Source organism: Dipodomys spectabilis, unplaced genomic scaffold, assembly GCF_019054845.1.
Source record: "Dipodomys spectabilis isolate Male_0828 unplaced genomic scaffold, ASM1905484v1 ptg000043l, whole genome shotgun sequence".
Classification (NCBI taxonomy): Eukaryota; Metazoa; Chordata; class Mammalia; order Rodentia; family Heteromyidae; genus Dipodomys; species Dipodomys spectabilis.
In genome coordinates, this window is record NW_024870720.1 from 28,772,379 (window position 1) to 28,788,539 (window position 16,161).

The 16,161-nt window shown below is 38.8% G+C and overlaps 1 protein-coding gene across 2 annotated transcripts in view; it reads left to right on the forward strand.

Moving 5' to 3' along the window:
- Positions 1-865: 865 nt before the first annotated feature.
- Positions 866-16,161, forward strand: part of Mthfd2l (methylenetetrahydrofolate dehydrogenase (NADP+ dependent) 2 like) — a 101,542-nt gene continuing 86,246 nt past the window's right edge. Inside the window, exons 1-3 of one of the 2 annotated variants that reach the window (XM_042678207.1) lie at positions 866-991; positions 10,954-11,138; positions 12,760-12,882. In XM_042678207.1, coding sequence (XP_042534141.1) covers positions 876-991; positions 10,954-11,138; positions 12,760-12,882 — 424 coding nt within the window. In that variant the 5' untranslated portion in view covers positions 866-875. Of the gene's footprint in view, positions 992-2,602; positions 2,704-10,953; positions 11,139-12,759; positions 12,883-16,161 lie in introns of those variants that run through there. The other variant, XM_042678206.1, reaches the window with a different exon arrangement.

The following is a 16,161-nucleotide window of genomic DNA, read 5'->3' on the forward strand; positions in this document are numbered from 1 at the left end:
CGCACTGATGAGATTTTTCTCCCTTTGTCTTTCAGGCCACTCTTTCCATGGGCTTTCCTTATTATCAGTTAGATGCAAATGGGAGGTTCCATTTCTAACAACCTTGGATTCTAGAAAGCAAATTTTCTCAGTAGAGAGCATCTGTGAAAGTGATTATGACTTTGCAGCTGCAGCCTGACCTTGGAAAAAATATTATTTCTTGCTAGCTTGGCAGCGATTTTACTTGTGGTAGTTGTCTCTCTTAGTTTGTACAACGAATTAAGGTTTGTTTTGTTTTTTTCAAAGACAGCAATATTTTGCTTTCTCAATACAAACTCACTGCACAATGAAGAGTTTCCAGGCTATGTCAACTTGATTACAGACCCCCGGGGTGGGGGGGTGGGGGTGGGGGAAGCCATCCATCTTCCAAAGGTGGAAACGTATGTAAAGTTATGGAGATCCTGGGATCCAGACCTTGTTGAGTGGAGTTCTCCTCCTCCACACAGTGAAATCCTTGTTTCCGTTTCTCCTTGTGTTTCTTTCTCAAGGTCACACAGAGAGGGTTGGCTTGGGAAGCCAAGGCCTCTGTCTCGCAGCAGCTCTGCAACTCAAAGCGGTATTTCACGTAACCTTGGAGATGGCCCCAGAGGCGCAATGGCTGGGGGAAAGTGGGGCACGCAGTCTGCGGTGCTTCGGGCAGCCGCCCTCCCCTTGGACCTCGCCGGAGGGACCTGCGGAGGGGCGGCGCAGGAGGGCGGAGCCGGGTCTCCAGGTCCGTCCCCCTCCCGGCCCCGCCCCGCGTGGCTCCCGGGGACAGGGCGGTGGGCGGACCCTCGCGCTGCGCCAGACCGGCTGGGGCGGAGCCGGCCTCGCGCGGGGATCCTGCGTCCGCAGCCATGGCGATGCGGGCTCGCGGCCTCCTGCTGCTCCGCGGACGCCTGGGCCGCGGGCCCGCGCTGCTCCCGGGGACGGCGGGGCGCGCGCTCCGGGGCTTTCGGAGCAGCCGAGTGAGGTGCGTGCACTAAGCTGGGCGGTTGGTGTCTGGCACGGGTGTGCGGTCACAGGAGGTCACATGGGAAAGGCAAGGGCGATCGCGGGAACGGAGAGGGCGATCGCGGGAACAGGGAAGGGAGCGCGTGATCGGGGAGGGCGCGTGGAACGGGAGAGGGCGCGTGGAACGGGAGAGGGCGCGTGGAACGCGGGAGAGCCGTGAGCTTGGCCTTGTGGGCATCACGCCTGCCGGTCCGGGGAACTTGGCCGTACTAGGCCCTGGGCTCCCGCCCGGGAATGGATCGTCTTCACAGCAGGTGCATTTGAGCGACCAGGAGGACCTTGGAGGCCCTCTGCAAAGAGGTCGAGCCCGCCTGCCCCACCCCGGTGGTCATTGGTTTTGGCTCTGGTCCGTGAGAAGGAGGCGGGGTGGCCTGGCTGGTCTGGCTCCCTTTGTTTGGGGTCTGCGGAGGCCTTTCGCACAAGTGTTGGCTAGCGTGATGCAGACGCGCGGTGGTGCCCTGGAATGCTTCATTCTGCCCCGTCTTTTTACCAGTCGTTGTTGGGGTCCCAGAGCCCACAAGAACCGTTTTTTAAAACTGTCAAGGCTTCCAGAGATGCGATTTCACTGCTGTCTTAGATGGCTGGAGAGTGTCTCTTTGATTTCTTTATCCCCAGTGCCCAATTTGGAAGAAAGCAATCCATCATGGGTCAACACAGATACTGTGAATTTAAATTAGCTCCTCATTGTATACACTTACCTTGCAGGCCTGAGCCACTAAAATCAATGAATGCCTGAAAGATTTATTGGGGACGTGATTTATAGTGACTAGGTCTCCACAAGGGTATGTGAGAAAATTACAGTAATTCAGAGTTACGATGATGTAAACTGTAATGGTGTTGTATAGGAATTTGTTGGGTGGCCACGGGGTTCCCAATTATCAGCTAGCTCTACTCCCGGGCAAAAGCACCTTCTGCAGAATCTTCTTTGTATTATAGAAATGAGAGAATTATTACTGCCGCTCTAAATTATTCAGATTATTGTTAGATCAATTATTAGATCAATTTCAGTTGTTTTAGCACTTCTTTCCAGAGTTAGGACTATCTTTTTTCACATTGTACAAGTTGATTAATTTCCCTTCCCTTCACTGTGACTGTGTTCACTGACTGGAAGTCACAAAAAGCAGTTTCAGCTCAAACACGTGATTAGAACTCCATGCTTCATACACACCAGCACATACAACACCCATTCATAGAAAATTCAGATATTTTAGCATTGGCATGAGGCCTGGGATTGGAATATATAATGACCTCTTTGTAAGTTGAAGTATTCGACTGCAGTGGTTTTGGAAATACATTATTCAGAAAGATGATGTAAGTTATTACTTTCAGTCTGGCTGTGTACCCTCCCATTGGATACAGATTATAACTCTATAAGAGAAAATATTTCTGATAGCTTAATTTTGTTTAAAAAGATAGCTCTGGTTAGGATAAGGTGTCATTTTTTACATTCTCTTGGCACTGAATACCTGATATGAAGGTGAGGCTGGCTGTCAGGTTTGCACTGCAGAGTGGGGTGGGGAGGAAGCCGGACAGTGTGTTGATGCTTATTGGTGTCTCTTTTCTCTTCTAGGACCAGCAGAGAGAAGAGATTCCATCTTCCAGAGATTGCCACTGTCTGCCTCCCCACTTGTCCCCATCCTCAGACATCTTTTTAAAAATACTTAATGACATGTTAGTTGTAGTCTAGTTCCTAGTGTGAATGCTATTTAAATTAAGCATCATCACCATGGTAGGAAATCAAGCCCTAGTATTATTTTTATTGAAAAGTATCCTCAAGTGTGATAAATTTCCCAGTGATACTGCTTTAAATTAACAGCCATTAGAAATATTTTTCCCTTAAGTGGACAAATATTTTTAGTATTCTTTTATTTTTCTGATGAGTTAGATACCTGTAGTAATGGAGCATATTAAATATTTTTTAAATGGTGGAGTTTCAAGAAATTATACTTAATTGCAATCAAGAATTATAAAATCTTAAGATTTATCTTTTAATGATTATCCCCTTAAGATTTGCAATAAATTTCCTTTCCTGTTTGTCCAGGGAAGTAGATAGTATAAGTTGAAGAAATTAAGGTCAAGAAATTAAGTCCTTTAATTTGTTATAGCTTCTTATTTCTTGAACTACTTAGCCGAAAGTCTGAGAAAATCTTTAGTGATTAAATTTTTCCCACTTCCCTGGGATGTGTGAAGAGTTCACAAATGAATATGGCCTTGGGTAATAAACATCCTGGGAGTCTGAGCCAGTGCTTTTCAGTCTGGCAGCTGCCTATTCTGTTTGGGTAAGGTAGTCTCAGAGCAGATGTCTTGCAACACAGATACTTTCCCAAACCTGCTTTAGGTTACTCTACCTGAACAACTCATTTTTAGTAGCCACATGGAATCCCATGTGTTTCCATTTTTATTCTGCTGCTCAACAATTTCTTGTCATTAATTTGTTAGATTTTATTTTTTCCTTCCTACAAATGCTTTATTCCTTTTAGCATCTGTACAATGTTGAGTGCCATCCTACAGCCTTATATAAACCTTCACCTTTCTTTATGTCTCATTGCCAATAGCTATTTAATTTTTGCAGCTAGGCCAGCTTTAAAAAAAATCCAAATTTGGAGCTACTAACATATAGTACTTTATTTAAATATGCCTGTCTTTTAAAGTGGGTAGTTTAATAATTTAACAAATTTTAGCAGAAACACTGCTAAATCTCAGATTCTCCCTACTAGTACTTGTTCAACATCTTCCTCCCTATAGTAGAGTTATTGTTTTTATCCTCATCTGAAACTTGAAAGACCCAGGCTCCAAGTGGGAACTGTACAAAAGTTCATTTTTCTATAGACTAATTTTGTTCAAGTGAGGATTGATCCTAAAGGCTAGTAAAGACAGTTTTTCAAAATTGCATTATTTTGTTTGAAAAAAATGAGTTTTATTAAAAGAATCTGAAAATAAAAAATGAACTCCTCTTCTAATAAAAGTGATATTTAATACCTAGCTGGCTATGATTATGAGTGCTAGCAGTTATGCCATTTTAAATTTAGACTGTTTCAGTGTTTGGCATCTCAGGTTTTAGTTTTATCTTATCCATTTCCCAGTTGTTCAGAGATGTTATATTCCATTGAAGTATCTTGAAAATCACTTTTTCTGACTGATATAGATCAATAAATGAACAAAGGGGTGATTATTAAATCTCAGATCTTGTTTGTGGGTTAGCAGTTTAATGAAATGAATTTTGATTTTTCAGATGATTTGAAGTTGTTTATCCTTTCATGACAGTATCTTGATGGGAAGATAAAAAGAGCAGGGAAAACAAAAACAAAACAATGAAAGTAGACCAGTACCCAGCATTTGGGAGGCTGAGTTCAGGATGACTGAGAGAACCAGGACATCCTGGCTGCAGAGTGAGGCTCTATCTCAGAAGACCAAAGCCAACTAACCCACTACACTACTTCCACCAAAAAAACCAAAACCAAAACCACCAGATAATCTTTAGTAGCCTCAGAGTTTTTCAAGAAGTCACAGAGAGCTCAATGAAGGTCTATAAAATAGTTTGTTTTGGAGCTGGTTATGTTGTTGGCAGAGATTCATAGAGTTGAGAGGTTAGATGAAATTTAAACTAAATAAGAGGGATACATTGAGAGAATTCTTAGCAACTAATGATATTTTTCTATTAAGTACAATTTGTACCTAAGGAAATACTGTGTATAGGAAAACCCTGGTTAGTGTATGGATATATGCAAATTGCTTATAGACGTGTCAAGACGTATAATTGCTCCACTCAGCTTTACAATATATGTATTCCATTTCTTGTTACTGTTTCCAGTATTTTAATGTGTACATAGTAATAAATCAATTGCTATGACTTTCCTAATTCAATTGCTATTTTCATTTAATGTCTAGTTTTTGCAAAATGTAAAATAATTTGCTCTCAGATTCGGGTCATTCTCTGGTCAACGTCCTATGAACCCCTTTTGTTTACTTAATAGTGAGAACTGTAAGTTGGTTTGGTGACTATTCTTACTAAACTGTGCCCCCATTTGAATCTCTAGATGGCCTTGAGTGAAAATGCCATCCAGAAATTCAAGAGCGGGCTCAGCTTAAAATAGATGGTCTGTTTCCTCCCCCTCTTTTTTTCTATTTTTAATTCTGCAGTGAATATTATCTTGGTTTTAAGTAATCTAGTTGCTTTATTGAAAAATAAATTCTTACTCTTACCTATGGATATCTTTCTCATTGGTAAGCACTTAGATGAGAATTTTCACATACACAAGGGTTTTTGTGTTTTTGTTTGTTTGTTTTTTCCCTCACAAGAAGCGAAAGAAGTAGATTTAAGCACAGCCATTCACAACTAATGGACTGGGAAATTGGAGCTTAGATAAAAGAAACAATTTTTCCCAGGTTATCACAACCAAAATTATAATAAAGACAGCTTTCCAGGACTCTTCTTTACAATCAGTTTATGATTGTTGACTTATCTCACTGCTGCTTTCTTTCTATGAAAATAATTTATCCATGTAGGACATTTGTGTAAGAAGAAACTAATTTTTCTTATTAATCTTAAAAAAAAAACTTAATTTGTCATAGTCCCTTTCATGTGGCATGTACTTAACTTAGAGCCTCATGGATAGGAAAAATCCATAAATACCCTTGCATGGGAGGTCAAGGTCATAACATCTAATCAGCACTTTTTCCTACTTGTAAATGTTGGCACAAATCATAAGACTACCATCAGTACTTGTAAAATTATCCATACAAAGCACAGAAATTTAATGTCAGTTAATGCTGATTATACAAAATAGCATTTATACTTAGGGCTGCTTTGATTGAACAGTAGTGTCAATCAGGTATTTGGTATTATTTGATATTAAGTAGTCCTATCATTAGATCCTATTACATGATGCTTTGAGAAAAGTATTTGATTATACTGTATCAATAGAACTGGCTTCCCTTGGAATCCGGTGTATTCAATAATGCATTTCTTTGATTTCCACAGTAGAGTCCTTTGTTAAACTATAAAAATGAATAACAAAAATCATACATAAGGATAAGAGCTTGCTTTATTTTTACTGATACACAAATAGGCTTTTCTTTTGGTAAAATTACTTTAAAAATACACTGTAGATGTATAATGAATTTTTTAAAGAATTTGAACCTAATGAATATTCAACAGTATTCATTTACTTTAAAAATATAGCTCAACCCATTCTCTACTATTAGTGACAGGTTTTACTCCACATGTAATCTTTCTTGGAAATTGTTAATTCAGAACTAGAATGCTCAGAATGTGCCAGGAGACACAAAATGGTTAAAGTACATACTAGTGCTTGAGAAGAATGTTGAACTTTTAACAATTATGTTAAGAGTTTTCATATTTCTAAATCCTAATTTCTGCTTGTCATCACCTGGCTGTTTCCTGTGTTTTCATGTAGTATTATTCTCTGTGTCTTCTAAAAGGGCTGTAGTCCTATGGATTAAGGCCCCAAACTGTCCAGTTGGATACAGTGTTTCCTCTTAACTTCATATGCAAAAACTTTGCTTTCAAATAATATCCTATTTACAGGTTTGAGTTTAGGAATTGAACATAGAACATAGAACCATCGAAAGACTGTCATAACTTCAATCTGGGAAATGAACAAAGATGATGGCTTTGTACTAGCTAAGCTGTAGTAATCAAAACTGTGTGATACTGGCATATAGATACATGGAACAAAGCTTGCTGAAATGAGCCTGTGTAGTTAAAGTTGGTCACTGACAAAGGTGACAGGCGTGAAGAAAGAGTACAATGAAGACAATCTTCAATAAGTAGCTTTGGGAAAACTCGGTACTGCACTTGGGAAGTTAAGGCAGGAGGACTGAATTTGAGGCCAGGCAGTAATAGCTAGTGATACTTGTTCCAATAACAGTAACAACAAAACTCCAAAGAAAACAAGAACAAAAAAAAAAAGCTCTAAAATGTCACATGATCTCCATGGAGATATCACATGATACTGCATGGAACTCCCAGGGATGAGAGGGAAGTAGGAGGAAATGGGGAATGCTGCCCAAAGGGCAAAAAGCTTGTTGGACCATATGGAGAAGATCTGGAGTTCCCATTGTACAGCACAGTAACTAGAGTTAGTCATCATGTATTTCAGACTGGGACTATTTTTTTAAAATTTTAATAGTTTTTGTAAAAATACTATACAAAGCGGTTACAGTTACATGAGCAAGGTAATGAGTACATTTCCTATCAAGCATTGTTACCTCCTTTGTTTTTCCCCTAACATCCCTTCCCTCCCACCTCCACAATTACACTCCTTTCCTCTCCCCCTTCCCCACCCCAAACTCCTCCCCACACGCCTAAATTGTAAAGATCGGCATAGCATCTTGTACATCTCATTGTTACAATGGGTCCACCTGTGTCCCTATTTAAGCATTTTGTTTTTTCCCTTCCCCTCCCCAAATTAGACCAACATCAAATACAGTGAAAATGCGTTATACCATGGGGGAGGAATATACAAAGAAACAAAAAAATCACATGATACATTATAAATACGTTAGAAACCATAGCAAGAAAGAATAGTGTTTCTGAATCACAGATGTGGTTGTAGCACAATTTTAGCCAATTCCCCAGCCAATATACATACATGTATTCATAGATGACACTTGGGAATCCCTTCCTGACAAAACATCATTTGAGCCTGGCTAAATGCTATGGACAATGCCAGGCTGAACTGGAATACTCTTGATATGGATCCATCTAATGCACACAATCCTTTCAGAGAGGGCAGTTAACTTATTTGGAAGCAAATTTGCATTTTGTGTATTGGCTGATGTTCATCATGCCCATTGTGATCATAAAGTTAAAAGTACACATTTAGAAAGAATTCATTCTTAAGGGCCTCCTTGCCTCATTTTCCCCTTGTACTTCCTTCCTTTCTCCACTTCCTTCTTCACTGTCTTATTGGCTTACTTTTGGTGTCTTGTGGAATTGAGTTTTATACAATAGGATTTTCAATAGAAGCAGGCAGCAGGGAAGGAACAAAGTTACTTTTTCCAAGTCTTTACCCATTTATCTAGTTTAGAATATGTACATATATAAAAAAATCCTGTTTTACACCAAAGATATGTACATTTAAACAATAAACACACAGCAAGAACCTAAATCACCACTTAAATCTGACATCATAAAGAACAAAGTAATCTTAAACACTTTACTTTGTTCCTTGTTTTTCTACAGATAATTTATTGTCATCTGTCAAAAGGTAACAATCCCTACCTTAAGTACTTATAAATTGCCAAGGAATAATGTTCTATAAAGAGTTTTCTATAAGACATGATTCCATGTCACAGAACAACCAACCATCTGCTTTCTGAGCAGGTGCCTCACATAATAGCAAACCTGTCAAGACTCACAACTTTTGTCAGCGAGTTGGTCTGGGGCTGAGGAATAAAATGATTCCTTGAGTAAAGTTAAGAGTTTTATGGAGCTCTGGATTGTCAAGTGTGAACTGATTTAACTGAGCTCACAAGATTGTGGGGCTACAAATATAGAATATAAAATACAGCTCTGAAGTTGAATGTCAAGTTTAACTAGGCTATGCTGATTTTGCTCTTCAGAAGAAACAGCAACACTTGAAATATAGCCAGTGTTATAGTGAAGATCTTGAAGATGTGATTTGATTCAATATACGCACACATAATATGAATGAAAATTGGGGGCTTCTGCTGCACGGTGTTTTAGTCCATTTGGACTGCTGTAACAGGATACAGTAGACTTGATGGTCTGTTGACAACAAAATGTAGGTAGCACAGCTCTTGGGGCAAAATTCCAAAGATCAAGATGGTGGGTGATTTAGTATGTGGTGAAGGATAGTTTCTTGATCCATGGATGGTCATCTTCTTTGTCTTCCAATGAGTGGAGTTCTCAGGAGTGACTTATAAGGGCCCTAATCTCATTCCCCAGGGTTCCCAAAAGTCCCATCTCCAAATCCTGTCGCATTGGGCAATGAGGAGGGGTGGAAGACATTAGTCTTTAGAAGTTAGATTATAAGGCAGAACCAAATAGAACATGAATCCTTACAGATTTGAAATGTAAATATGAGTCTGCAGGTGTGTCAATAAAATGGGAGAAAAATCGAATGTTGCTTATTAGTATCCATCAGTTGTATGTGGGGTTTTCATTTCAGCATTTGAATACATGCAGGCAATGTACCTGATCGAACTCACTCCTCCATTACCCGCACTCCCCCCTCTCCTTCCCAAGCCAGTCCCCACAGCTTCATTGTTCCATGCTCAGACACTCACAGAAAATATTTGACCATATTTACATGTCTTCATCCTGTTTTCTCTCATTGCTCCCGTCCCAGATAAGACAAGTTTCAACCTCGTCTTATTCATTTTAGTTAGGGTACCGACAGATTAATTATTGTTCAGAAGGCTTTCCCTATGGGATTTTGCACATGCATTGTGCCATCCATTCATCAGAATGATCGTATGTGTGTTCATGTGAATCTTTCAGTTCCTGGTTTTTCTTTGGTGGTAGATTATTACTGCTTTAATCTCATTTCCTATCTGTATCTCTATTTAAGTAGTTAAAGTACTCTGGGTTCAGTTTTGGTTATCTAGAAATAAATTCATTTCTTTTAGGTTTTCTAATTTGAGTATATGTTTCCAAAGTCTGTAGTCATGATGTCCTGGATTTTACTTGTATTTGTTGGGCTAAGTCCATTTTCATCTCCAATCTTTCTTATGTGAGTCATTTCATTCATCCTTTTAGTCAGATTGTGTGAGAGTTTTTTGATTTTGTTTATCTTGTTTCGTTGATTCTTTTTAAAATTAATTTACTTTATTGTTATCACAGAGGTGATGTACAGAGGGATTGCAATTACACATGCGCAGTAATCAATGCATTTCCTTTTGTACACTGTCTTCTGTTCCCTCACTCTCTCCCAGATTGATTTACCTGGCTGTTACCCTAATCTTTGTTATTTCTTTCCATTTCTGCTAATTTTCAATTTGGCTAGTACTTTTTTTTTTGTCGATCGTGGGGCTTGAACTCTGGGCCTGGGCGCTGTCCCACAGCTCTTCAGCTCAAAGCCAGCCACTCTACCACTTGAGCTACAGCTCCACTTCCGGTTTTTAGTGGTTTATTGGAGATAAGAGTCTCACGGACTTTCCTGCCCGGGATGGCTTTGACTTGTGATCCTCAGATCTCAGCCTCCTAAGTAGCTAGGATTGCAGGTGTGAGCCACCAGTGGAGCTTAAGGTATATCATTAGGGTAGTTATTTGAGATTTTTTTTAAACATAGGCACTCATAGTTATAAACTTTCTTCTTATTACTGCCTTTTCTGTATCCTAAGCATTCTAATATGTTATGTTTACATTGTTATTGGATATAGGAACTTTTGCATTTTCCCTCTTATTTCTTTAGTGACACACTCATCATTGAACAGTGATGAGTCTCTATGGATTTGAGTGGTTTCTGTGATTTCTTTTTCTGTTGAGCTCTAGTTTAAATCACTATGGTATGATAGAATTCAGGGGATATCTTATGCTTTCTGGGGCTTGCTTTTACTCCTACAACACCATCCATTTTGTAAAAAGACCCATGGGCTACCAGAAGAATGTGTAGTGTGCAGCTGCTAGATGAAATACTCTATAAGTATCTATCACATCCATTTGGTCCATGAGTTTTCAAACATAAGTTTTCTTGGTTAAATTTTTGTATGGATTACTTGTCTGTTGGTGAGAGTGGGGTATTGAAGTATCCCACTATCCTTGTGTAGGTGTCCATGTGTGTTTTATAGGTCCAATAGTATATTTGTTGTACAAAGTTGGATGCAACTTTAAATAATTTGTTTTTAAAGTTCACCAAAAAGTTAACCTTGTTTGAGTTAATATTTAATATTCCTTATAGTGTTTTTAGCACTGCACTGTTTTGTTGTCCACAGATATGAAGCCATTATCATCTCTGGAACTGAAATGGCCAAACAAATCCAGAAAGAAATACAACGAGGGGTGGAATCGTGGGTCGCCCTTGGGAACAGACGACCTCACCTTAGTATAATTTTGGTGGGAGACAACCCAGCAAGCCACACCTATGTGAGAAATAAGTTAAGAGCTGCTACTGCTGTAGGTGGGTATGTCGTTTAGTTGTAATTCTTATTAAGTATGTTTTCTATTTTTACATAATTTTACATAATTACAACTCATAAATTACAAATTAAGTATCCATTCAATAATGTGTCATTATTATTAGATTTTTCAGTTACTATATGTTAATTTATTTCTATTTTTCTTCAAATTTCTTATAACACTAGTTCCTGTAACTTTATATCTTAAGAGAAATGTAGGATAACTATTTTGCATTTCAAGGGCCTGTATTCATTATATTTGCTTTAATCAAATGACAAACTTTGCTTGTTTACTCTGTCTCGTTTAGCTTTACAGCATTATGGTAATAGTACTTCTACTCTCCTCAAATCTAGAAAGAGTAGGTTATCATATGTCAGTGCAAGTTGTTACCCGGGGAACTATCCAAAGAACACATGTGAATCACAAAAAATTACCTGTATGCACGTAACGGAGGGAAACCAGGAGGAGGAACAGAATCAGTGGGAAACAGAACAGCATACAACAAAGGAGCCCATCTGCTGCACTGGACATAGAAGAAAGAGAACTAAGCAGCCCAAAGACAGCGATGGGAAGGGAGGAATGAGAGGGAACGAGGGAACAGCCTACACTAAGCAGAAGGAAAGAAATGTAAACATCACCCAATGTGGAAGAAATAATTTGTATTGTCAAAGCTCAGAGAATTCACAAACTTTATAGACCAGGATAATGATAATTTGCCTTGTGAAGGTTAAAATGTGCTTGTGACTCTAAGTATCACTATTCCACAATACTGTGAAATATATGAAATTTATGTCATCATCTCCTTCAGTTTTAAAAACAAGTGGGAGAAGGGATGGGTTAGGAGCCATGATTGACAATGTCAGATACCTTGTATACTGTTTTGTAGAATGGGAACTTCTTTGTACAACTACTTAAAGATAATAATAATAATAATAAATGTTAAAAAAGAAATAGAAATACTATTATGGTGATCTTAATGGCTAAGTGTAAAGAATATGTTACAAAACTGTTGGAAGGTTCATTTGCTGTTTTTGCCATTCTCTCCCCCTTCTTTGCAGAAAGGTTCTCACTATAAGGTGCCAAATGGTCGGGACCTTTCAAGCCTTATGGCAGTGACAGAAGTGATGGAATTAGAGATAAGTGCTGCTATGCCTGGCTTTTAGCAAGATCACAATAAAGCAATACCAGTGCATATAAGGAAAAAAATACCTGTATCAGTTGGTGGCTCACATCTGTAATCCTAGCATTAAGAGGCTGAGATCTGAGGATCGTATTCAAAGCTAGCCTGGGAAGGAAAGTCCATTAGACTCTTATCTCTAAACAACAAAAAAGCTATAGATGGAACTGTGACTCAAGTAGTAGAGTGCTTACCCTGAGCAAAAAAGCTCAGGGACAGCACCTAGGCCCTGAGTTTTAGCCCCAGGACCAGCACACACGGACAGACACAGACACGGACACAATTACTTATATGGTTTGAGAAATACTTCCTCAAAGTGTATGAGACATCTTGTTTGCAGAAGGGCCTTTTCTTTCCATGGAACAAGGATCTAGGAAATCAGTGACATCAGTAGGACACCTCTAATGAAAAGCCACAAATAACTGTCTGCTTGTTTTTCTTCCAGGTATCTGTAGTGAACTCATTCTAAAGCCTAAGGATGTGTCTCAGGAAGAACTTTTGGATATAACTGATCAGTTGAACATGGACCCAAGAGTCAATGGTATATTGGTTCAGTTACCACTTCCAGGTATGTAACACTCTTCTGTAGATGGGATTTGGTTGGAAGAGGGGCACTTGCAACATAGCTGTGATACTAGTAATATGTGATGATTAATAACTATAAGTGACAACTTCTGAATGATTGCTGCTTGTATTGATGGAAAACTATGAGGAAGCATTTAGGCATTGGCAGTACATACCGTTTTTGTTTGGCACAGTTGGTACAATTATAAAAATGACCACAAATTGAAATCTGTTAAAGTGATCTTACTAGTGAATGGAAACAATTTTTCTTGAACCTTTACATTTTTTGACCTTAACTTTTTATCAAAGCACAAAACTCTCCTATTATGATTTATGAATAAATAGTGAAATAAATAGTGAAATTAATCAATATGCTGTTATTTATTTATAGTGCTAATACTAGGGCTTAAGCTCAGTTTCGAGTGCTCTATCTCGACTTTTTCCTTTCACGGTTGTCACTCTACCACTTGAGCCATGCCGCCAGACCCAAAACACTATAATTTAAAACATTAGGAATATTGAAAATTAAAGTGACCTTTTTTCTATAAAGCATTTTTTCCCAGAGTGGTTTGACTAGTATCATTATACAACTTATGATATAGAACAATCTTTTAAATGCTCTGGTAAATTAAATGGTCATATTGCTTTCTATGTTTAGATCAGCTCCCAACATTGTATCCTGTATTCCCTTAGTGTTATGTAGTATAAAGTTCTTTTGATATGAAGTTTTATGCAGGTGTTTATCTTTTCAAAGGATGCTGTTTCAAATCCCCTAGTCAGCATGTCCCATTTACTTCAGTTAAATTCCTCTTGAAGTGACTTCATCTTTTTTTGTTTGTTTACCAGGCTTTCTCTTACCTTTGCTTTGCAGCCATAATTTTTCAGATTTGCTGCCCAAATGCATTTCGTGTCCAGCATTCAATACCTTTGTCTTTGTTATATCTGCATCGTTATAGGCTAATAACCTAATTGTGTTGTTGTTGGTGGTGTGGTCCTGGAGCTTGAACTCGGGACTTGGGTGTTGTCCCTGAGCTTCTTTAACTTAAGGACAGTGTTCTACCACTTGAGCCGCAGTGCCACTTTTGGCTTTGTTTGAGTGGTCTATTGGAGATAAGAGTCTCATGGAGTTTCCTGCGGGGTTGGCTTCGAACTGCAGTCCTCAGATCTCAGCCTCCTGAGTAGCTAGGATTACAGGCATGAGCCACTGGTACCTGGCTCCTATTTATTTTTGTAAAATGTTATGTGGGTTTATTTGTCTGGGAGATGCGAGACAAAAAGACAAAAAACTTTGCTGAGTGTGTTCCAACTAAAAAACTGAAGTGCCCAATTAGCAGTAGTCTTTGCAAGAAGTGTCATGATTGGTCAATGACCATGATGCGTGCTTGTTATGTTCATAGTGTTTTGTGGATTGAAGAGACAGCTGCTCTCACATTATCAGATGTGAAATTTGAACTGTGTTGTTGGAGAAATGCTTTTACCTAATGAAATTGTGGTTCTGAAACACATGTATGTTTGAACCTTGTGAGAGGATGGCTGTTTTTTTTGTTTTTTGTTTTTTTTGTTTTTGGTCCAGTTGTGGGGCCTGAACTCTGGGCCTGGGCGCTGTCCCTCAGCTCTTCAGCTCAAGGCTAGCGCTCTACCACTTGAGCCACAGCGCCACTTCCGGCTTTTTTCTTTTTGCTTATGTGGTGCTGAGGAATCGAACCCAGGGCCTCAGGCATGCAAGGCAAGCGCTCTACCACTGAGCCACCTTCCCAGCCCCAGAGAGGATGGCTGTTATAGTGCAGGTTACAGTTTTACTCAGATTTTACTTCTGCTACTTTGATCAGCAATTATCTGATGTGGAGAAAGTTAATGTCTATGATGCTCTTACATGGGATCTTCATGTAATTTGAATATTTTCCTTTTTCTAATGATAGAATTTAGTATGTACATGTATTTTATATAAGACACATATACTAATATATGTTATATGTACATATATTATATATCACATATCTATGTTATATTACATATATCATGTATTACATATATACTTGCATGTTATGTATTAATATATACACATGCTACAAACAATATATATTACTGTATGTTATTGAATTCATATTATTTACGTTGTATCAAAATTCATCCTTCTGATTGTTCCACAATAACTGCATCTTAAAAAATGATCAAGTGGGAAGGACTCTTAAGCAATTATATGACAGATAATTCTGTAACTTAATTATGACAAAATTAATACAATGATATATAATTTAGTTTTAAAATATAAAAAGTTCTCTACATGTAATACTTTACTCCAAACCATAGTGAAATGGGTTTAGAGAAAAGCAGGCATTTTTTTCAATGTTAAAAATTTGCCTGATTCATTTTAGCAGGGTTTGGCGTATACAAAAAAGAATCTAAGCCGGGCGCCGGTGGCTCATGCTTGTAATCCTAGCTACTCAGGAGGCTGAGATCGAGGATCGTGGTTCAAAGCCAGCCTGAGCAGAAAAAGTCCATGAGACTTTTATCTCCAATAAACCACTCAGAAAACTGCGAGTGGCACCGTGGCTTAAGTGGTAGAGCGCTAACTTTGAGCTGAAGAGCTGAGGGACAGCGCCCAGGCCCAGAGTTCAAGCCCCACAACTGACCAAAAAAAACAAAAAACAAAAAAAAGAATCTAGTTTTGGCAGGGCACTGGTAGCTCACGTCTGTAATTCTAGATACTCAGGAGGCTGAGATCTGAGGATCATGGTTTGAAGCCAGCTCAAGCAGGAATGTCCATGAGGCTCCTTTATCCAATTAACCACCGAAAGAGCTGGAAGTAGAGCTGTGGCTCAAGTGGTAGAGTGCTAGCTTTGAGCAAATAAGCTCGGGGACAATGCCCAGGTCCTGAGTGCAAGCCTCAGGATTGCTTGGGAAAAAAAAAAAAGAGAAAAAAGATTTCTAGTACTGTATTTGTCAAGCAATTGTTTTACAGTTTGTGGTTGAATCTTCTCCCACTTTATTTGTACAGCTTTCAAATAATTTTGTGAAACATACCACAATATTAATTTTTATCACAATATTAACGTTAAACTGACCATATTCCCTAATGTTTGCTATAATTCTATCAAAATTCTAGTAGCATTTTTTCACAGAAATAGAAGCATCATCCTAAAATTCATATAGAGCCACAAAAGACCTCAAATAGCCCATACAATCCAGATTGAAAGAACAAAGCCAATGCACCGAACTACATAGTTTTGAAGCCTACTACAAAGCTATAGTAACAAAACCAAGTGGTCCTCTTCCAAATGGA